Here is a 22,905-nt window from a genome sequence, read left to right as displayed (position 1 = left end):
GCTGGCTCCACACCGACGCTACGAAGGCCACGGGCTGGAGGAAACACTCAAGATGCGCGAGGAAACGCGCACAGGCGCACAAGCCTTTAAAGGGCGAGGCGGCGGCGGCGGCGGGGGGTGGGGGGGGCTCGCGGCAGGGCGGGGCCGGCTCGGGGGAGGCGGCCCCGAGCGGCGAGCGCCGGGCAACGGAAACCTCGGGTCGCCGGCCGCCGGGCGAGGGGACCCGCGAGCTCTCGGCACACGCCGCCGGCCCGCAGTCGCCGTCACTCCTCTCACTGCGTTTCCCCGGCGCCCCGCCTCCCCGGCACAAAGCGAAGGAAAGGGGCCGGGCCGAGGCTGAGCCCGCCCCCTCCCCTGCCTCCGATTGGCTGCCGCAGTTGTCCATCCTGAACCTATTTTTGATGGAGGGGGGGGTGCCACCCAGTCTGCCCCAGATCACGTTTGCCACTAGCAGCCAACCAGTCGGGCCCAAGTCCGCGGGCAAGAAGCGATTGGGGGCGAGTGAGTTCAGCCCCACGGTCCCCCGTCCGGGTCCCCCCCGCCCGGGCCCGAGGCGGTATATCCTGCCCTCCCCGGCCACCTACCCCTCGGGGAAGCGGAGCGGCGGCCTCGCTTTAACGCAGAGGCGAAATGTAGCGAGCCGGGTGTCGCGGCTGGACGCTCGCCTTGGCCGGGGGTGCGGGGGGGCGGGGGGCGCGCACGCCTGGGGCCGAGGAGGACTGCCGAGGAGGAGTGATGAGAAGAGGGGGAACCCTGCACCCCCCGAGACCACGGGTCCCTGCTGCCACTCGCCAGGCGCCCCCCTTCCTCCCAAGCGAGAGGCAGGTCAGTCCTGTTGGGTCTGGGGCGGTGGGTGGCGGAGGGCGGGAGCCCTGGCGAGCAGCGCATTTGCTGAGTCTGAATGCGGGAGAGGCGGGGTAGGCCACCCAGTTACTTCTCCCCCGCCCAGGGTTTGGAGATACTAAAACGGGTCTTTTTTTGTCCCCTCCTCAGGGCATCCTGGTTTACTTTTGCTTCCTTCATCCCAGGGCCTTAGGCCCGTCTGAAGTCTCTTTACTGGAAGGAGTGTGGTGAGGGACTGGCTTCTCTTCCTGAGAGCCCCCTTTCAGTTTAGGTGGCCTGCCAGGAAGACAGGAGGAGGAGGGAGGGTCAGGTTCTAGCAGGCGCTGCTGGGATAGGAGCAGTGGACTCTCCTGCTCGGAGGTCTCGTTCTGGATTTCTAGTGAGGGTCAAGGACCACAGGACTGTGTTTAAAGAGGTCTGAAAGGGAATCTGGATGTGTGACTTGAGTCCATAGAAAGAGAAAACAATTCCCATGGGTCAGTTACCGGAGTTTGAATCACCCTTTCCCAAACTGGAGTTGACTAATTGTGTTTGGAATACTTAAGTACTTGTTCATCCTACCTAGGGAAATTCTCTTTAAATTTATTTTTTGCCTGTAAGAACTATTTTGGTGAAATGGGCTAGGGTGGGATCAGGGCCTGGGGTGGGGGGGGGTCGTAAACAGGAAAAGTGGGACCGTTACACCTAGACACATGCATTTGGGAACAAGTGCATTTTGGCTTCTGCTGCTCCTTTATATTTTGCTCTGCTTTTTTTTTTTTTTTTTTTTTTTTTTTTTTTTTTTTTTTTTTAGTTTTGCTGCTTTTGTCTTTTTGTTTTTTAAGAATTCCACTATATCCAACTCTTAGTAACCCTGGGGAACAGGACAGACCTAGGGAACTGAAATGTGTGCATAATAACCAATAGTTTTGCGCTCTCCCCCTTCAAACTGAGATAACTCTCTTGTCCTATCTGACAAACCCACAAGGCCAGGAACAGGAGGAGAGAAGTAGAGACAGAAGCCTGGATCCCAGTCAGCGTCTGAGCTTTTTGTAACACTGCTGACTCTCAAGGGCAGGAGTGGGTAGGCCTCTGGCTCTTGGCCTTGGTCTGGCAGCCTTGCCCCATTGCCCAGGGAGTCCTCCTAGGTTTGGTTGTTTTGTTTTGTTTTTTTTTTTCTCCCTCAGGGGCTATGGCTGTTTGGGGGTCTGGAGACTTTCATTTAGTGACCAGATTCTCCCTGTTTATTTGCCTTGCACGGCTGTCTCGTGACTGTAAACAATCACTTTTGCAGTGCAGTGCCTCTGCTGTGTGGCCGGGAGCTTGTGACTAAATTTGTGACTGACCCCACTGGGAGACCACACTTAAATAATCCCGGGTTCTTAATAAGCATTCAAGAAGGGATCTCCCCCAGGACATCCCTGTCCACCCCTGGTTGCCAAGAAGACAATGCCAAGGTCTCCTGAACCACATCTTCCCACTCCCAGGCTGGCCACATCTCGCTGCTGTTGACCACTGCGGTGACCCCTGGGGGACGGTGGGCTGCCAGTTGGGACGATGGCAGGGTCAGTGCCTGCTGGCCCTCCAGATGCCACAGTGCGGGAACGGGTAGTTTTAGTGAAAACTCAGTGCCTGCCTTTGTGGGAAAACTGTCCCAGTATGAGCTCTCCTTTGCCATATCATAACATTCTCTTTTTCTTGTCTCCTTCCTTCCCACATCAGGTGTTCCGCACAGATTCTCGTGACTTTAAGGACCAGGGATTCAACGCGGGACAAGGTCTTCCCAGGAAGGAAGGAAATCTCTGGAGGAGAGGGGAAGGGCGGCAGACACTGCCCTGGGACCACAGAGCCCTAGGAGCTGTGGGAAGCTGAGGGAGCCGCAGCCGCGGCTGCCTTCTCAAGGATTTGAACTCAAGCTACTTTTCATGACAGAAGGGCCACCTAAGAGGCCGCCCCAGACTTGGCTGGGCTCTTCTACTCTGGATGCCCCCTGCCCCGAGGAACCTGCCGCTCAGAACCAAAGAAGATAAGGGGCCAGATAAGTTGCCCCCGAGCACAGCGCTGGCCGGCCGGAGTCAGGCACCTGCACCCCTAGCGGCTGGCCGCGGAGCCTGGTGAGGAGTTCCTTGTTTCCTTCCAGCTCGCCGCTTCAGTGCTTGATGGGGCTGCCTGTCGGTGGAGCAGTTTTTGCAGCGCCCGGTAGGAGCAGAGAGCCGCGGGAAGAGGTCCCGCGGCACCCAAGCCTGGGTTCACCCCAAGACTAAGTTCTTTCCCAACTTAGAAAGGGAGAGAGAAAGCAAACAAAAAGAGCGAGAGAGAAGTTCTCCCTTCCCCTCCTCCCTTCCCGTCATGTCCTCTAAGCCAGAGCCGAAGGACGCCCACCAGCTGAACGGGACTGGCCCTACTCCCTCACCTTGCTCTTCCGATGGCCCCGGGCGAGAGCCCTTGGCTGGGACCTCAGAGTTCCTGGGGCCTGATGGGGCTGGGGTGGAGGTGGTGGTGATTGAGTCCCGGGCCAACGCCAAGGGGGTTCGGGAGGAGGACGCCCTTCTGGAGAACGGGAGCCAGAGCAATGAAAGCGACGACGTCAGCACGGACCGTGGCCCCGCACCACCCTCCCCTCTCAAGGAGACCTCCTTTTCCATCGGGCTGCAAGTGCTGTTTCCCTTCCTCCTGGCAGGCTTTGGGACTGTGGCTGCTGGCATGGTGCTGGACATCGTGCAGGTAGGACCTGGGTAGGGCAGCTCTTGACCATGAACCCAGGGCCACCTTTTCCTCCTGGGAAACTGACTCTTGGAGTTTTCTCTCCACCTCCCTGTCAGAAGCAGCTGCTGCTTCCTAGAATACTGTTTCCCTCTGGATCACATCCTCAGTTTCTTCTTGGTCTAGTTACTTTCTACAGAAGCCTCGAGGAAGCTCAGTAGCCCTGAGGAGGTGTTCAGGGCAGCATTGCTTAACAGAAGCAGAATTTGTTCCAGAGCTCAGGCTTGGATGAGGGGAGAGGGAACAAGGTTGTTGCCTGCCATGCCTCCTGGGCGTTCCTCCTGAGCCCAGCTCAGTAGGAGACACTTAGATGGGACTCCTCTTTGTGCTGTCTTTTTCCTTCACTTGGGGTTTCAAGGATACCCACAGTAGAAAGCTCAGTTTCAAGTCTCCCCTCCTTCCCCCTGCTGGGCAGGAATTTGTTCAGCTGCCAAGAGGGTCTCAAATTAAGTGGGAAGGTTCTTAAAGGCATTTTGTGTTGCTTATCTGCCTGTAACCTTGGTACGATCTCCTTGGAGAACAGGGGTAAGCACATGCGATCTGATGCATGATTTGGGGGGGGAAGGTGAGGGGGCTGGGGGTAAGACCTAGAAGTGCCAATTCTGTGATGTAAATGGGGACAAAAGGTAACCAGGCCTGGGCAGAACCATCTCTCCTCTTTGTTTCTTACCTGCCGTTCATGAATCTGCCCTGAGCAAAAAAGGCTTCTCGTGAGGCTACTGGGTAGAGGTGAGAATAGCAACTGGCAGGCCCTGGAAGCTGAGAGCCAGGGGTATCCTGTGTAGCAGGTTAGGACTCACCCAGAACCTTCAGGTCCAAGAGAGAATTCAAGTCTTGTCTCCAGGTAAAAGTTTTTGAAGTGTAGTAAGGCACACAGAGTTCCCCTGCCCCAAGGTGCTGGGTTTATCAAAAGTTAATCATTAGCAGGTATCAAATTCCTGCTGAGTGCTGAGCTCTGTCCTAGGTACTTAGAGAAATACAAAGACCAGGGAAAATCTGGCCTTTGCCCTTGGGATCTACACGTTCCCCCCACCCCACCACCACCACCACCACCAGTTTGTCCCTAACCATGAAATCCCCCATGTCCATGAGGACGTGGAGCTCAACATCCCCTCCCTGGGCCAGGCCAGCCCTACACACAATGCATGTGGTGATGCAGAGAGTCCTGCTGGTGGACGGGTGTCACTTTGCCAGTGTCCCAGGGAACTGAGGGTGGTGGTTTCTAAGTGGCTCTGTCGACAGCGTCCCCCTGGACCACTTTGACTTGAGCCCTTACGAGAAGAACCCTGCACTTCCTGTTGCTGATGAGGACGGTGTTAAAGTCATGCCAGAGTGCCTCGGCCTGGCCTGTCATCTGGACAGGACCTTCCCTCTGCCCTGACTTGTCGTCCTCAGGGTTGTTCCTCATGGAGGTTGGGAAGCCAGTCTGGAGCTGGGAAGGCAGGCTTCGGATTCCTCCCCCAGTGGCTGCTTCTCCTCCTGGGGCAGGGAGTGGGGGCAGGAGCCGGAGGAGAAATGAGCCTGGGGTAGCAGTGCCCACACCTCTTCCGTCCCTTTCCTGTGGCCTTGGTTCTCATTCTTAAGAGTTTTGGGGTTCTGGTTTGGTGCTTACAAAGGGGTATACAACCAGGGTCCAGCTGTTTTATTTTCTGCATAATAATGACAGCAATGGTAATGGCCTGTAGGCCTGTAGGCCTGTGAGGTAGGCACCATGATCGTCTCCATTTTGTAGATAGGGAACCTATGGCTGAGAGGGATTAGGGAACTTGTCCCTGGTCATCCTGACTCAGAGCCTCCCGGGCCGTTAAGCCCTGCAGCCTTCACCATGCCCGTGATTTGCCAGTTGGTTAAAGACTCAGGGAGGAATGTGCTCTCCACGTCTTCCCTCAAAGGACAGAGTGGATCAGAATCCTGAACAACTGGAGTTATAAAGTGAACAAGAACAAAGGTTCTTAGCGGTCCCCCACCCCCACCCCAGTCCCACACACTTAGAACTCTAGAGATGGAAAAGGCTTCTCACATCTTGCCCCACCCCCACCCCACACCCATGAGCCTGAGACAGCGGTAGGGACTTTTGGAGCCTGCCCGGCGTACCCACAGAGGGCCAGCAATTGCCCTCAGTGTGGCACTTAGGCTCTCACCCCAGAGCTAGGATCCATTTGGTATAGATGACAATGGCTGGTTTGTCCTTGTCCCCCTCCCCCAGCCTTCCTGTCACAGCTGGGTTGGAGCAGGCCTTGCAGATGGCTACAGTGATATCAGGGCAGGAGGAGGGTGCAGAAAGACCAGGACACGGGACCACAGGGAGTTTCTTATTCCACATCCAGGAGAGCAGGGGGCAGGGGGAGAGGGGTGACTGACAATCTCAGATTCAGGAAAAGCAGGACGATTTCTAGGGATTCACACTTGTATTCCCCCTTCACGAGCTAAGATGGCCTTCAGTGGGACAGAATTTGGGAGTGCCTAAAAGACTGGGGCCATCTGGAGGGGTTGGCTATAGAGCGTCCCCAGCATCTCAGAGCAAATGAACCAAAGTCCGGTGCTGATGGCTCCTTGGTCCAGGGCCCCCCATCTTTCCACACGACTGCAGAAGACTTAGTCTCTTCCTAGGAGGCTCCTTTCTGTTGCCTCTTATCTGCCCTCCCGTCCAATGTGCACAGCCAGCCTCTGCAGTGAGATAAGAGACTGGTATACTGTCCAAAAGTCAAAAAAAGAAAAATGGACTGCCATCTGCTCCAGCGTCCAGACCGAGGCTGAAAGTTCCTGTGACATTTAGGAAGGAAAGCAGGGTTGGGCCCATTGTGGGAGTGGAGGCGGTTGGTTGAATGTGGTTGGATAGGGATCTGCCGAAGGTGCTCTGTGCCCCGCCCCCCAGTCTGCTCCTAGGCCTTTGCAGGGCATCTCACTCCCCTCTTCCGTCAGCCTTTTGAGGGATGGGGGTGGCAGGAGGTGCTGTGTACCAACCTTCCCTGGAATTCCCAGCTGTGTTAAGACAGGTGAGACCCCTAGGTCCTTATTTTAGCTCCCTCCTCACGTACTGAGAATCCCAAGGAAAGGCGACAACCCCCTCCCCCAAACACCTCCTCCTCCAGCTGCTCATGTGGAAGAGTCCACAGAGATGAAGGCGGATGGCGAATGTGGGCTTGGGGAAGTGGAGGGGAAGAAGCGTTCCTGCCAGCCTGGCCAGCTCCCAGGGCCGCCGGCGCTCCCGGGCAGGATGCTCAGATCCCATCTCCGTTGACCACTCTCTTTCTCGCCCTTTGTACAGCCCCGGATACCCAGGCTGGCCTGGGGCTCACCTGCTGGGGCACCTGGGATGCCTGCAGAGGGGGAAAGCCTCAGGCAGGTGACTCTGACTTAGTCCTCAACTCCAGCCCAGCTTCCGGGGTCCTCCCACAGCCTGGTCAGAGCTTATCTCTAGGGATTTTAGTCTTCTTTTTTTTTTTTTTTTAATGTTTATTTATCTTTGAGAGAGAGAGAGAGACAGAGCATGAGCAGGGGAGGGGCAGAAAGAGAGAGGGAGACTCAGAGTCTGAAACAGGTTCCAGGCTCTGAGCTATCAGCACAGAGCCCGACACGGGGCTTGAACTCACGAATCGCGAGATCATGACGTGAGCCAAAGTCGGACGCTTAACTGACTGAGCCACCCAGGCACCCCAGGATTTTGGTCTTCTTAATGTCTTGAGTCCACCTGTTCCCGGCTGTGACTCTCCGCCCTGCCGCTACCCTCCTGAAGGGGGAGAGAGCACAGGGCAGAATGCTCGAAAGCGGACGGAAGTCAGTATATGAAGCCAGAGGAGGTAAGGGACGGGAGAGGCAAGTTGGAAGGAGGGGGAAGAGGTCCCGGCAGGACCACTGAGGTATGAAATTTAGGGTGATCGCTTTGGATCAGGATTATTTTGGAGTGTGGGGGGAGCAGTCTCATTTCTCACCCCCGGGTATCAGGAACCAATGAGCCCCCAGCCCCAGCCAAGGACAGAGAAAGGGAAGAGGAGCTACATTCTGAAAAGCAGTGAGATCTGAAGATGCCCTCCCCTACCGAGTGGGGCCGTGCTTCCTGGACCGTGCCCTTTTCTGTCCCCAGCAGAGCAGGAAGGCGTGGGTGAAGGCTTGGCTGACAGGTTTGATTGACTTCAGGGGCAGGCACTCCTCACCAGGATGAACAGGATGGGCCTGAATTAGGCCAACGGAAGGAAGAGAGACACTCACTGTCTGCCCCTGCCACATTCTAGCCGCTCAACCTGAGGGCCGCCCTGCCTCCCAGGCTGGTTCCACATCACCCGCCTCTCTTCCCAGAGACACAGAGTGTGTGTGCATGTGTGTGTGTCTCAGAGGCTCCCTCCTGCCCCCGCCTGAGCTGCCTCTTTGAGCAGGCTCGGTGGGTGAAGCAACTATGTGTGTGGGAATTGGCTCCTCTGACCCAAGTGCCAGTTCAGGGCTTTGCTGGGCCGAGGGTCAGGCGGTGCGAGATTCCAGGCCGAATTGTGTGTGGGCTGGGAAAACTTTGGCACAGGGGCTGTTACGGTGACTGCGTGTTCCCCTTGCCTCTCCGTCTCTCATCTTGCCACTACTGAAACCCCCGTACCTTCTAGGTCCTTCTAACGCGTGTGCTGGGAGGTGGAGGGCTTTGGGAGTGCTTATCATGCCAGCCAGAGGGGCTTAGCTCGGCTTCCTACATTTTTTTTCTTAAATAATCACAAAGACAAACAATACGCCTCACAAACAGCGGAGCCGACATTACACGCAGACACTTAAAGTATTTCTTTCCAGGTCCTTTCACTCGGCCCGCACGTGCACGTTACCCGCGCCCACCAGGAGAGCCAGGCTCTGGGAGGGGCGGATGGTTTGCAGTGAGGAGGGGATACGAGGCTGTGCTCTGAGAGAAGCTTCGGAAGTCCCCAGTCAGCCACCCTCGTAGGGGGAGGGGAAGTCCTCCCCTCCCTGGAGCTGTTTGTCCAGTGTAGGGAGAGAGGATGAGGTGAAGCAGAGCAGGCCGGGTCCGCAGGGAGCTGGAACCCCAGTGGTGTGCCCTGGCCGTGTCCCGGAGTAACGGTCCCCAAGTTCCTCCGGGGTGGCCGGGGCTCGCTGGGGACCCCGGGAGTGAAACGGGGTTCACGGTCCTCCAGAGTCTGCAAGGGGCTGGCTCTCTCCTCCTGTGGGGACCTCAAAGCTCAGCCAGTGGCGCTGGGGGAGAGGGGGCAGGCAGGGGTGGGGGCTGCTCTCCCATCCTTAGTCTTGGGGAGGGGCTCCCCTAAAGAGAGTCCTAGGCCCTCCAGCTGTGAGGGGCCAGACCAGGAGCTCGGGTGAGCATACACCCCAGCGACATGCGCACACACCCGCGAAAAGAACTCTGACGAGAAGAGAGAAATCCTTACCTTCTAGGCCCTCCCGGTAGGTATCCAGGCTGCTCAAGTCTCTGGCCCTGGCCCCAGCCCCCTCCGATAATCCCTGCTCATCTTTTATGATTATTATTGTTATTATTATTTATTATTGTGGTAAGAAACACACAACAAATTTCATCATCTCAACCATTTTTAAATGGATAATGTAGTAGTGTTAAGTATATTCACATGGTTGTGAAACAGATCTCTAGAACTTTTTCAGCTCGAGAAACTGAACGTCTATAACATTAAACACTAAATCCCCTTCCAGCCCCTGACAACCAAGCATTGTCTTGTTATTTCTATGAATTTGACTACTTTGGGTGCCTTATAGAAGTGGAATTGTAGAGTATTTGTCTTTTTGTGACTCTGGCTTATTTCACTTTTGTATAATGTCCTTACGGTTCATCCATGTTATATAGCATGTGTCAGAATGCTCTTCCTTTTTTTTTTTTAATTTATTCATTTAGTTAGTTTTTAAAGGCTGCTCATTTATTCTGAGAGAGAGAGAGAGAGAGAACAAGTGGAGGAGGGGCAGAGAGAGAATCCCAAGCAGGCTCCGTGCTGTCAGTGCAGAGCCCAATGGGGGGCTCGAACTCACAAACCATGAGATCATGCCATGCGCTAAAATCAACAGCTGGATGCGTAACCGACTCAGCCACCCAGGAGCCCCAGAATGTCCTCTTTTTAAGGGTGAACACTGGTCCCCTGTCTGCATATACCACCTTGTGTGCATCTGTCCATCAGTGGACACCAGGGCCGCTTGTACCTCTTGGCCGTTGTGAATAATGGTGCTGTGAACATGGGTGAGCAAATATCTCTTCAAGACTCTGCTTTCACTTCTTTCGGATATACACCCAGCAGGGAGATTGCGGGATTATAGGGTAGTTTTATTATTCTCTACATTTTTTTAAGTTTTTTTGTTTGTTTGTTTTTTTGGGGTTTTTTTGTTTTGTTTTGTTTTGTTTTTGAGAGAGAGAGAGCACAAGTGGGAGAAGGACAGAGAGAGAGACACAGAATCCGAGGCAGGCTGCAGGGTCTGAGCTGTCAGCACGGAGCCGGACACGGGGCTCGAACTCACGAACCGTGAGATCACGACCTGAGCCGAAGTCGGACGCGTAACCGACCGAGCCCCCCGGGTGCCCCTAGGGTGGCTCTATTTTTAATTTGGGGGGGACCCTCCATACTATTTTCCACAGTGGTTAGGGGATTTTACACCCCAACCAACAGCGCACGAGGGCTCCAGTCTCTCCACTTCCTTGCCAACCAACACTTGTTTTTTTCTGGCGATTTTGCATAGTAGCCAATCTAATGGGTGTAGGTGATACATCTCCCTGGGGGTTCGATTTACAGCTGTCCTCGTTCTTAACTGTGGAGTGTCAATGCTGGAATTGCCTTTAGAGACCATCTGAGTTGGCCCCTGAATTGTACAGTTTACAGTCAGGAGCTTGAGGCCCTTGTAATGTGTCTGAGGCCCCCGTACAGGTTGTCCTGGTCCGTGTGGGAGGCCGCTAGCGGGGAGAGCATAAGGCCCACCCCTGTGGTCTCTGTAGGAGACCCAAGGCTCTCAGTCCAGTGCCTTCGCACACACAGCACTCTGCTTCCTGCCCACAGCTCCCTCATCAACCTGCATACGCTCGCCTGGCCGCCCACCCCCTCCTCCCTCTCCAAAGGTGGTGACCCATTCCTAAACAAATAAAGGAACAAATACTGGAGCCCACGCGGCAGCCAGCACCAGGGAGGGAGACGCAATCCCAGCCTTTTTTGCACATCTTCAGTCTCACTTGCAATTAAAGTAGCTTTCAAATAGCCAATCCTGGCTCTTTCTCTTTCCCCTCTTAGCACGAACAAGTATTGCGCCCCCTGGACCTCTCTTTCCTCATTCACAAAACGGGGACAAAAATAGCCCCCACCGAAATGGATTGTTGATAGGAAGAGACGAGAAAACATATGTAGAGCACTTAGCCTGGCACACCGTCGGCACTTAACAGCTGTTAGCTGAAGAAACTGGGTGGAGAGCCAGGCCTGATAGTCCCCGGACTAGAACCTCTGTCTCCTGACTCCTAGTCCAGTGCTCTTCCTACAGGGCCACACCTGCCTTGCCTAGCTGAGAGACTGGGGAAGGGATGTGAGGTGCGGGAATGCAGAGGAGGCATAAAAAGCCTCCTGCAAACCAGCACGCAGAGATTTGGGGGCCCCGGTCTTGATTCAGAGCCTCGTAAGGAGACTTGCTGTGGCTGAGGCCCAAAGCCCTTGGACACAGAAACCAAACAAACTCTAATCTCCTCAGCCCCAGCCCTGTGGAGCCTGGCTCTCGACAGCTGAGACAACACCACCCAAGGCTGCAGCCGCAGAGAAACTGGGCTGAAGGCGAAGAGGTTGGGGACTGCTATTTGAGGGGGGCCTGGGAAGGAGTTCTGGGGTGTAAACCAGCCTGGGGTGACAGCTGTGTGGGTCCTCACCTCCTCTCCCCCCGGCTCCAGAGAGCAGGCAGAGGAAGTGGAGCCAGGCCGGAGTTCCTGACTGGAAGCGACCTTCCACGTCTCCCCATTTCTGGGTGCCAGGAAGCGGGGGCCGTGTTGTTTGCAGCACCATGCTCTTGGTTGGGTTCCAGGGTTCTTGGAGAAAAGGCGCTTGGTGTGCTCATGCCCTGCTGATTCCATTTCCTCCTCGAGCCCCTGATCCCAGACTATCTGCTCGACCTGATGCCAACCGTTTGGGGCACTGAGATTCCTGGGTTCTGTTTTCACCTTGTAGCACTGGGAAGTCTTCCAGAAGGTGACAGAGGTCTTCATCCTGGTGCCTGCACTGCTGGGGCTTAAGGGGAACCTGGAAATGACCCTGGCATCGAGGCTGTCCACTGCAGTGAGTGTCCTGGCTGGGAGGCATGGGACACACAGAGGACTCCGGGCGGCACAGAGCCAGACTGAGAGATCACTACAGGCCTCTCTCGAGTGCCCAGGCCTGGAGTGCGGGGCTGGGGCGGGAAGGGGTAGGGAGATCCCAGCCTGGGCGTCCTGCTTCTGGGCAGGGGCTCCCCGCCCAGAGTGGTTCCCAGGCTTGGTTTCTGGATGTCCCAGCTGTCCCTGGACTCTTGCCCCACCCCCTGCTTTGCAACCCGCCTCGTGACTGTTTGTGCAGCTTTGACAGGCAAGCGTCATGCTGGTCCCTCGACCTGCACAGATGGGGGCCTCCTCTGATCTCCAGCCCTACTCCACAGCTGGGCAGGAGCAGAGCCAGGCCTTCCCAGCCCCCCTCGCATCCCATTCCCTTTCCCCCATTGCCGCTTACTCTTCATCAAGTGAATAGACAGGGAGGGGGCTGCTTATCACTCCCCCTCCCCACAGCCCCAGAGATCAGCCATGACGGTTCAGAGAAGGAACCAGATTCAGGGCCACAGGGTGGGAGGTGGGAAGCAAAAAAACTCAGGAGGCTGGGCAGCCAGCTGGCAGGGATGTCCCGCACGGCTCCAAGTCCAGAGAGGGCAGCAGAGAGAGTGGCAGCCGGTCAAGCCCACCCCATCTTGCCTTACTTCTGGCCTACTCCCACGCCACCTCACTTCTTCCCAGACCCTCTTGCAGCCCCAGTCCTGTACCGGCAGCTGACCTTTCCTGCCCGAGGATGGCAAGCGGGCCTCAGAGCCAGGGATTGGGTCATTCTGACCCACACGGGAATGGGCCGCCCAGATGGGCAGCCGGTGGGATGGACTCTGCCTCTGCTCAGCGGCTGTCCTGAGAGGAGGCGAGAAGGAGAAGAGGGGGCTGCCTTGGGAGCCCCCTTCCGGCCCCCCGCCCCCAGCTGCAGCAGCTCAGGCTCTTTAGCTCCTTCCCTCTCCCGGCCCCCTTGATGCTGCTTCACTTTCCCTGGGGGTTACGCCCTGGTCCCAGAGTCTTAGGCCACATGCACTGCCTCCTAATCCAGGCAGGTTCCTAACAGACGGAGCTGCAGGCCTTTTCCAGCCTGGAGCTCCAGCCCCTCGCCCTCCCTCTCCCAGGCCAACATTGGGCACATGGACACACCCAAGGAGCTCTGGCGGATGATCACGGGGAACATGGCCCTCATCCAGGTAAGAAAGCAGAGACCAGAGAGGGTGGGCTAAGCTTCCCCCTTAGTCAGGAATCTGAACGACTGAGGTCAGCCCCAGCCTGCTTGGGAGTGACACTCCAGCATCCTGCCGAGCTGGCGTCTCCTGAAGCAGCTCTAGGAGGTAACCAAGTTTCTCAGGAAAACGGCCAAGATGGGGAGGGTCCCAGCAGGCCCCATGTCAGTTCTCGACCCGCAGGGGTCCACTGGGTGTGAGTTCCCACAGATCAGACTCAGGAGTGCTGGGGTGCCATCGACCACGTGAAGCTACACAGCTTCCAGACTGGGAGTCTTACCCCTGGAGTCCCAGGCCTTGTCTGTGGACTGAAGGCTCAGGCTCTGCTGAGCCTCACCCCAATCCCCAGAGGGACAGTCATCCAGCCAGTAACACGTCCCGGGCGCCTGCAGGGTGCACTGCCCAGTACTAGTGTCTGGTGTGAAACTAAATAAATAAAGACTTCATTCCAGCCCGGGAGGACTGCACAGTCCAGCCCAGCCTGCCTCCTGGGGCTGCCGAGAGCCAAGAAGAGGTCTGGCTAAGTGCTCAGTGACCGGTGCTAGGAATCTCTCGGTGCCCCCACCCCCTCCCCCCCACTCTCTGAGTTACCACTCCCTCCTCAGGTGCAGGCCACGGTGGTGGGCTTCCTGGCATCCATCGCAGCCGTTGTCTTTGGCTGGATCCCTGACGGCCACTTCAGCATCCCGCACGCCTTCCTACTGTGTGCCAGCAGCGTGGCCACGGCCTTCATCGCCTCCCTGGTACTGGGTAAGGAAGGAGGAGAAGGGCAGGGTGTCAGCCTGGCACCTCCAATCTCTCCTTTTGTTTGCTGATACCCCTTTATTTCTTCTCGCCCCGCCCGGCCCAATCCCCTTCCTCCCCAGGTATGATCATGATTGGAGTCATCATTGGCTCCCGAAAGATTGGAATCAACCCAGACAATGTGGCCACGCCCATTGCCGCCAGCCTGGGTGACCTCATCACCTTGGCACTGCTCTCAGGCATCAGCTGGGGACTCTACCTGGAGCTGGGTGAGGCTGAGGCCACTGAGGGTGTGACCAGGGTAGGGGGGTTTGGGAGAGATGGCAGTGGGTTTACCGGCGTGTAAGGATTTCCTCTAAGTTCTTAACTATCTGGTTGGAACACAGTTTTGTAATAACTCCCGAGCACGGAGACAGAGGCTAAGTACTCTCCAATGCATGCAGGCAGCAGGGGCACGGGGAAAAGGGTCTGAGAAATCTATTCTCGCCTGATCCGGTGGATTCCTACTTGCCTTGGAGGCGTAAAGGTGGAAGGGGTGAGGGAAAGGAACTGAAGTCCGGAATCTGCTTGCAGAGTGAAGAAGGGGAGGGGAATTAGTGATTTCTGGGGATCAAAGCAAAGGAAGCTGGAATCTGGTCTCTGCCCCTAACGAGCCCCATGCCTGGGGAGCTCTCAGCTTGGTGTTCCTCATCGACAGAATGGAAAAGGCTGGCCCCACCTCTGTCCTGGCCTTACAGGGAGGATCAATGAGGTCATGTGTTTACAGGCACTTAGGGTGACGTTCCCGTGGATCTGCCGGCACACTGGCAGGCCGAGCCGGGGGAGGCCTGAGCAGGGAGCTGCGGTGCTCACCTCCCTCTGATCTCTGCCTCTCTCAGATGACTGGCAATACATCTACCCCCTGGTGTGTGCCTTCTTCGTGGCCCTGCTGCCTGTCTGGGTGGTGCTCGCCCGACGGAGCCCAGCCACAAGGGAGGTGTTGTACTCAGGCTGGGAGCCCGTCATCATTGCCATGGCCATCAGCAGGTAGGCTCAGGCCCTCGTATGCACCCTCACCCTCCTCCCACCCTGCCAGAGAGTCCTTGGGGAGCCCTGGGAAAAGGGGAGCGGTCTGGTGCTGACCCTAGAAATGCCTTCAAGAGTGTATCGGCTCCATGGCCTTCTGTTGCATGTGACAGAAGCCATCTGAAATGGGTTGCACTGAGAAGCAGAACGCACTGGCTCAGGGAACTAAAAAGGCCCGGCTGGGCTCAGGCGCATCAGCGATAGCATCAGGGCTCCGCTACTGTCCGCCTCTCGGCTCCGCTTCTCCCTGTGATGGCCTGCAGCTCCAGGTTCATACTTTCCTTACTCTTACTAACTCCCGTGGGAGGAAGCCTCTCGACAGTTCCACAAAGTCCCACTACAGAATTTCACCGGCTGTCAGCCAGTCACACGGCTCTGCCTGAGCCCATCACTCTGGCTGCGGGAAAGCGATGCCGTGATTGGCCGGGCCCGGGGGCCTGGCCGTCGTTGGAGCAGTGTCACCCGAACCACAGTGACTGAGTTTGAGAGAGGCGATTCCCGAGGAAGAGCCCCGCGCTGTTTCCACAAGGGGAAACGAACACCGAGCAGGCACAACCAGGCGGCCCTCCCGGGCAGGTCGCCCTTGGCTCCTGCAGCCAACCTGCGGGGCGGGTACAGGAGGCGGCTGCCTGACCCGGTGCCACCAGTTAGCTCTGGGGCCGCTCTGCCAGCTCTGAATATCATAAGCAGCAACTGGTTCTGGCAAAGGGGGCAACGCCTGGGAGACCGGGGAGCCTGGGAGCACCTCCTCTTCCTCCCCGAGGCCAGATGGGCCTGTGCCTGACATCCCCGGAACCGAAGCACAACCCTTCGGTGATCTTTGTGTCACTTTGTCTTCGTCTGTGTAGTGTGGGAGGTCTCATCTTGGACAAGACTGTCTCGGACCCCAACTTTGCAGGGATGGCCGTCTTCACGCCTGTGATTAATGGTGAGGTCTTGGCATCAGCGCCGGGGGAACGGAGGGGGGCAGGAGAGGAGGGTGTGGGGGGCTCTGCGTCGGGATTCTGGCGGGCAAGAGTATCCCGCTCAGAGAGTTCAAGACTTTAATGAAGGGGCTGCTCACAGAGCAGGGAGCAGGGGAAGGACACACAGATTAGCAACCACAGGAAGCCCTAGTCCTCAAGGGTCAAGGGGAGGAAACAGTGTTATAGGAGCCCAGAGGGACCACACCTCTGCCCCCAGCAGGGGTAAGCCTCTACCTAAAAGCAGATTGGGATAAGGAAAGACATACCTGACCCCTCTCTCCTTCCCCCCCACCCCCTCGTCTCTGACTGGGGTACTGGTGCCTCCTGTTGAACTAACCCGATTAGAAGCAGCCAGCAGGGGAGCCTGGGTGATGTAGTCTGTAGAAGTCAGCCTCTCGGAGCTCCAAGCAAGGCTGAGAAGAGCAGGGAGTAGGTCAGTGGTGGGAGGGGCAGCAATAAACCAGCACGGTTCCTAGGAGAGGTACCAGATTCCAGAGTCCAGAGCTCAAACCTGAGACCTGAAATCAGTTCCTGGAACCAGCACAGGGGCAGGGGCTGCCTGGGTCTGCTCAGAGCTGAGGAGAGGGGCTGAGGCAAGGCAAGGCCTTGTCGCCTCGGCCGTGTGGGTGGGACAGCAGGGGCTCAGGTTCCCTGAGTCTACAGATCGGCCTGCACCCCTTCCCGCACTCTCGGCCACCCGAGGGGCACATGGGACTGCCACGTCTCCATAGCGGGGAGGACGGAAGGAGCCTGGAAGACTCCCTGGAAATGGGGGCATCTTGGTCTTCCTCCTCAGTGTATCCCTTTTCCCCGGGGGACTGGTGAGTGTGTCCTGCCCTCCCCACTCCTCACTCCCCTTCTGTCTCTCTGCAGGTGTCGGGGGCAATCTGGTGGCCGTGCAGGCCAGCCGCATCTCCACTTTTCTGCACATGAACGGGATGCCAGGGGAGAACTCGGAGCAAGCCCCCCGCCGCTGCCCCAGTCCCTGCACCACCTTCTTCAGTCCTGGTAATGGCAGAGTCCCAGCCTCCCAGTCCCTTCCGGCTCTGGAGGGGGCGGCACTCAGTGAGCTTCCCTTGAGAACCAGCTGGGGCCTACATACGCAGCTTCTCCTTCTCTCTGGAGAGCAGATCCCAGGCAGGAAGACGGTCCTTTCCTGGGACGCCACGGGGGCTGGGGACCACGGCGTGGAGAGCAGAGACAGCCCCGCTGTCCTGGAGCGTAGTGTGGTGTCCCCTGACTGAAAGGCCTTCCGGGGCCAGGGCTCCTCCTCCTCACCTCCTCACCCCCTCTCTCCCCTGGTCCCAGATGTGAATTCTCGCTCGGCCCGGGTCCTCTTCCTCCTTGTGGTTCCAGGACACCTGGTGTTCCTCTACACCATCAGCTGTATGCAGGGCGGGCACACCACTCTTACGCTCATCTTCATCATCTTCTACATGACAGCTGCCCTGCTCCAGGTACGGACGGCAGGGGCGTGGGAGGGCCTGCCACACACTCTGCCACCACTTCTTCTGGGACCGGGTGGCCAGGAAACACTGGGCTCAGGGGCTCAGAGAACAGGCCGCAGTTCCAGCAGAGTCACGAACGTGCTGTGTGACTTTGGCCCAGTTGCTTTACGTCTCTGAGCCTCAGTGATCCATTTGTAAATTGAGAGGAATGGACCCGAGGTGGTGGCTGTAGGGTGCCGAGCAGGTGGGCCTGGGCGCCACCCCCACCGGCCTGGCCACGGAGCTCCACTTGGCTGTTTTGCGTGCTGGCCTTCCTCAGGAGATGTCATTCGAACGGAGGGTTTCAGGGCTTGGAAAAAAAAATGTCAGCACCACCACACTAGGATCCTGCCCAGCCTTGCCATCCTGGACCACAATACACTCTCTCCCTGCTAGTAATATTCCATTTTTTTGCAACCTCTTATTTCGAAATAATTATATATTCACGGGAAGTTGCAAAAAACACGTTCCAAGAGATCCCGTGTACTGTTCACCCAGTTTCCCTCGGCGGTAACATCTCACGTAACTCAGCACAGTAACGAGACCAGGCAGTGAGGGTCGGAACGGTCCACGGACTGCATCAGTTTTATATACACTCATGTGCACGCGTGTGTTTAGTTCCATGCCGTTCTGTCTCCGTGCCGTAGATTTGTGTATTGTCGCCACAGAACCGTTCCTCCGTCACAGGCCCTGCCTTACGCTATCCCTTTGGAGCCACGCTCACCCTAGTATTACAGTTTCAATTTCTATAGACCTGACTTCCAACCGGTAATAACAGCCCCATAGTTCAAAACATTTTAATTAGCACTAATCGTGCCTCGGATAAACTTCATTGGCTACGATACTGCCACTGTGCCAAGCTTAAACATTTTAAAGGTTCATAATGAGTGCTCTTCCTTTCTGCCCTCTCTCTGCCACCCAGTCCCTTCCTTCTGGCCACCCGTGTCATCCGTTTCTTGTAGATCCTTCAACCTTTTCTGTATTTATACAAACATAATTTTTCTTCTTTTCCTCCCCCCCCCTTTTTTTGTACACACATGTAGCACACCGTCCACACCCTGTTTTTTCACCTGACAGTTTATCCTAGAGGTCAGTGCACGTCGACACATAAAGAGAAGAGCACCCTGATTCTTTGATGGCTGCGGTCTTCTATCGTATAGATAGATGGACATGATTTCATTTAACCAGTCCGCCATTGGGAACCTCTTATCCCTCCAGCCCCTCACCCCACACCTTGAAAAGGCTGTGTGTTGGGACGTCTTACCAAGGGCTGGGCTGGGAATCAACCATCCATTCTTGCCCCACGGCAGTTACCTAGGCAGCACGTTCCCTTGCAAGTTGGGTTAAGTGCCCTTGCTGGGAAAGCGGGGGTGGGTACGCCAAGGGTCTGTGGCTGGAGGTTAGCCCTCGGCCTCCATCAGGAAGGATACACCTTGGCTCTGTTCCCCATTTGGGGCCAGCTGGAGGCACCCTCACCTCTGCTCTCTTCTCTAGGCCTGTGGAGGGCCAGAGCTGGGCACTTAGTCCGCTGTAAAGGTTCTTCCTGCGTACTTTGCCCCCTCCTCTCAGCCGTGTGTCCTAGAGCTGGCTCAGGAGGCTGGAATGAGGGGTCAGCTGCTGCCGTGCCCTTCCTGAAGCTTGTCCTGAAGTCCTCCTGGCCACACTCTTTATTTGGGACTCTTGCAACTGCTGGGAAGGGTGCGAAGTTAGGGGGCGGGAAGGGGGGGCCGGCCCTCACCCAGGGCCAGGGGCAGGCCACGTACAAGGCTGCTGTGTGCAAGGCAAGGGGGAACGTGCAGGGTGCTGAACTGTAACCTCTGACTGCCTTCGAGAGAACAACCAAGTTTGCCTAAAATTAGGTATCGGTTCTGGCTTCAGGATCCCCCAAGGGCCTCTGGTTCCTGCAACTGAGCCCCTCAGGGCAGAATTTACATACCAGTTTTTGCAAAATATGGTTAAGAGCAAAACCTCCCAAATGACTGTGTTGGAGATTTACGGGTAGAAACCTCTTCATTCGCACGCAGATGCGGGCATTTAGGGAGCCCAAATGATGCTGAGGATATAGAAGACACGGTCCTGCGTCACTCTCCTCTAGTGTTCTACATCAAGCGCTTTGCCAACTTAAAAGTGTACGTGAATCTTGTTAAAATGCAGATTCCGATTTAGAAGATCAAGAGGGGGACCTGAGATTCTGCCTCTGTAACCAGCTCCCAGCTGTTGTTGACGCTACTGGTCCTGGGGCCCCCTAGCAAAGTTCTAATCTAGATCATTCTTGATCTGTAGAAGTGGGAGGGAAGTAAGGGCCCAGATAAATCAAAGCAGCAGATGATCCAAAATGTGTTTTGAATTGATATGTGCTCTGGTTTACATCCAGCTGACAGACTCGTAATTCTGTTTTGCTAGGGCTAATGTTAAGCTAGACCTGCTTTCCAGGAGCCCACGGCAGCAGAACCGAAAGGGGCAGGAGGAAGCTAGCTTGGGATAATCGACTGTTATTTAGACAACGGTACAACTGTGCTGGCAGCAGCCTCAAATGCTGTCCTTATTCTGCTCTGCTCTGCTCTGCTCCGTGGAGAAGCCCCTGTATGGAAAGCCAGCTCCAGTCCCCAGCCCCTTGCCAGGCTCCCGGAGAGGCCGACAGGGCAGGCGCTGGAGGGACCCGAGAATAGGATGACCCAGAATTAGAGGCAAGAGCGCTGAATTTCTGCAATAAGTAGGATTTAGATTACGAAGTCTCTCGTTTGGGACTGGAAACAATGCAGGGGTGGAAAGATGAGCTGTCCCACTGTGGATAGCCGAGCCTTGTGAGGCAATGGGTGTGTTCCATCGCGTGGCCTCTGGCTCCCCCTGGAGAGAGGGGATGGCTATAGGCCGGGCCCTTCTGTCTCCCCAGGTGCTGATTCTCCTGTACATCGCGGACTGGATGGTGCACTGGATGTGGGGCCGGGGCCTGGACCCAGACAACTTCTCCATCCCGTACTTGACAGCTCTGGGGGACCTGCTTGGCACTGGGCTCCTAGCACTCAGCTTCCATGTCCTCTGGCTCATTGGGGACCGAGACACAGATGTTGGGGACTAGCCTGGTCACTCAACCTTTTCCCCCACCCCTCCTGCACTTTCTGTTTGAGTTTTTTCTTTTGTTCCCCTTCCCCCAGCCCCACTCCACACTCCCACCTCTTTCTAGGGACTTCACTTTGATACTGAATTCTCATTATTTTCAATGGGAATTTTTATACATTGAGCCAAGTTTGTATAGCAAGAATTCAGACAGGACAGATGGACTGAGATGAGCAGTACAAGTAGATTTTTGAGACAATCACCAAGTGCAATTTCCTGGTGGGTGCCTCCAGGCGATGTGGATTGGGGCAGGGGTTTCTGTCTGGGATCTGGGGGCATCTGGTTTAGCTTTAGCAAACTCGGTCATGGCCCTAATGAGAAACCCTTTGTAAGTGGGTTCTGGTTTTTTGGGTTTCTTTTCCTTCTTTTTTTTTCATTTTGATTGAACAGAGAGATAAATATCATTCCCCCCTCCCCACCCCCGTTCCTCCAAAACACACACATATTTTTTTCTATAAACGGACCAACTTCAAAGCACTAGGAAGGAGATAGCTGCTCCTGGCCCTGTGTAATCCTAACCCTATTCTCTCTCGGTCCCAAAAAGAGTGAGGCAGACTGACTATTCAAATTGTACACACGCCCCTTACCCAGCTGTCTGATAAACACCACCAACCCCTCCCTTTGATCTTTTTCCAATTGATTGTCACATCCGGGAAGAAATGAGTAGGGTCCTGGTCTTCCTGTTGACCCGTGTCCACCAACAGGTTTACCAAGATCTACATCCTCCCTGGGCCCAGAGGACCGATTGTTTATCTCTGTTTAATCTTTGTGTCTAATTGTCTCTCAACACCACCTTTTCCAGAGCTTTCCAGGTTGGGTTCCAAGATTAGGGACAGGGAATGAGTATGTGGAGGGTGGCTGGGAGGTGGAGGGCGGCCGGGGTGGCTCACTGTCGCTGTTTCTCCCGAGGGCATTTCACATCGTCACCTTCGACTCTGTCCCTTCCTGAAATCACTCATGCCGTCCTGCTGTGGAGGGTCTTCTCTCTTGGCTTCTGCCCTCATTCATCATCCATCCATTCATTCATTCATTCACTCATTCAACAAATACACAGCCTCCCCAAGAGGAGCTCATGTGCAGGCCTGGTCTGAAGCATTCACTGAGCTATACTGATGGAGGGCCGAGCACGTGTTAGGAACCATGCCGGCGGTCAGGGAAACGGCTCTAAGCTCCCCTGCTTCCCCGACACAAAGGCCGTGTGCCCCTTCCAGGGTGACAGAGAAAGCTTCCTCGCTGGAAGTGTTTCCATCTGTGTCATCAGGCCAGGCGCTGCCTCTAGATCCCGCCTCCGTGCAGTGCTGACCCCAGCTAGAGCCCCCAGCCCCACTGCTCAGCCAGCAGGTCACTTCCCTAAACCAGCCTTCCTCACCTTTTCTTCCCCCTGCCAGCCACCCAAAAGACGATTCCGACCTGGTAGGCTGGGCGTCACCAGCTGCTGCTCCTCTGCTCTGCCTAGTGCAAGACCTGGGGAACACGGGAGCCTCCCCATCCGCCCCCGCCCATTACTCTGACCAGATCGGAAATCTGTCCACACTCACGTGTGTGCATAGCCGAGCGTTTGGATGCAGGCTTCTTCTAGCCTCTCTCTCCCCCGCCCCCATAAACCCTCCTCTCTCTAGCCGGAAGGGCCCGCCTCCAGCAGCAGGCTAGGCACTGACCCTGTGTCTTCCCAGCACCAGGTCTCATCCCAGGAACTCAGCCTGTACCTCCAGAGACTATCTTTTCTGTCCCTCGATTTCCGCCCAGGCCACTTTCTGGAGTCTTAGAACTGGAAGGAACCGTGGGGGGGTTATCTAGCTGGGGCCGGGTCTGGCAGAGTTCGTTAACACCAGCCTTGTTTCTGCTCTTCCCTCAGGCCCTCTTTTATCCTGCCCTCCACCTCCAGACACATTTGCACACAGACTCTTCTTGTACAGGCACCAAAACCAAGTCCTCTGCCCCCGAGGCTGTGCCCCTGTGTTCCCCGGTCACCCCTGCCCCCAGTCACTCACCCCTTCCTCGTCCCTGGAGTTCAGCCAGGCCGCCCTGGAGACTCGGGAGCATCCTCCTTTGCTGAAAAAGCAGGAAGGTAGGCGTGCCCCAAGCCCTCAGTGTGTGAGCAGAGGGAGGACTGTGGGATGAAAGGGAAAGAAAATGAAGCGGACTTTCCCGGAAGACTCGTTTCTTTTCCCCTGATTGCACAAACTGCATGTCATTTTGGCCTGGCTGAGAGGAGCAACATTGGTTTACTCTTGTATCCTTAAAGAGTTACAGAACTGTGTCTTAAGAGGATTATTTATAGTTACTATAACTGAATTGACAAATGTCAACGTAACTGATAAATTATATTTGGTAAAATAAAGAGGACGTTTATTTAGGTGGTTGGCGGTTCCTGTGTGTCTCACCCTGAAGCAGCTCCAGCTGTTTAGCCTCCCCTCAGTAGTCCCACCCCCTCCTCGCCCAGCAGTGGCAAGAGGCCAGAG

At 56.0% G+C, this 22,905-nt stretch overlaps 1 protein-coding gene and 1 non-coding gene across 4 annotated transcripts; one reads left to right on the top strand and one right to left on the bottom strand.

Moving 5' to 3' along the window:
* Positions 1–345: 345 nt before the first annotated feature.
* On the top strand, positions 346–22,799 carry SLC41A1 (solute carrier family 41 member 1). Of its 3 annotated transcripts, none has more exons than XM_042925149.1 (11): positions 346–825; positions 2,545–3,546; positions 11,724–11,831; positions 12,961–13,032; positions 13,671–13,815; positions 13,932–14,078; positions 14,688–14,835; positions 15,723–15,802; positions 16,713–16,847; positions 17,148–17,296; positions 20,220–22,799. In XM_042925149.1, exons 2-11 carry the CDS (start codon positions 3,172–3,174, stop codon positions 20,403–20,405), a joined length of 1,545 nt encoding a protein of 514 aa, XP_042781083.1. In that variant the 5' UTR covers positions 346–825; positions 2,545–3,171; the 3' UTR covers positions 20,406–22,799. The 3 variants fall into 3 exon arrangements, with proteins under 3 accessions (XP_042781083.1, XP_042781085.1, XP_042781084.1); XM_042925151.1 differs by lacking the exon at positions 346–825 and adding an exon at positions 1,888–1,906; XM_042925150.1 differs by lacking the exon at positions 346–825 and adding an exon at positions 1,949–1,970.
* LOC122212536 lies at positions 18,051–18,188 on the bottom strand. The gene has a single exon (XR_006199205.1). It is a non-coding gene; the product is annotated as a U4 spliceosomal RNA (small nuclear RNA).
* Positions 22,800–22,905: the final 106 nt, after the last annotated feature.

Source organism: Panthera leo, chromosome F3, assembly GCF_018350215.1.
Source record: "Panthera leo isolate Ple1 chromosome F3, P.leo_Ple1_pat1.1, whole genome shotgun sequence".
Classification (NCBI taxonomy): domain Eukaryota; kingdom Metazoa; phylum Chordata; class Mammalia; order Carnivora; family Felidae; genus Panthera; species Panthera leo.
Note: the sequence above shows the minus strand (reverse complement) of the source record. Positions and strands in the feature narration are given on the sequence as shown.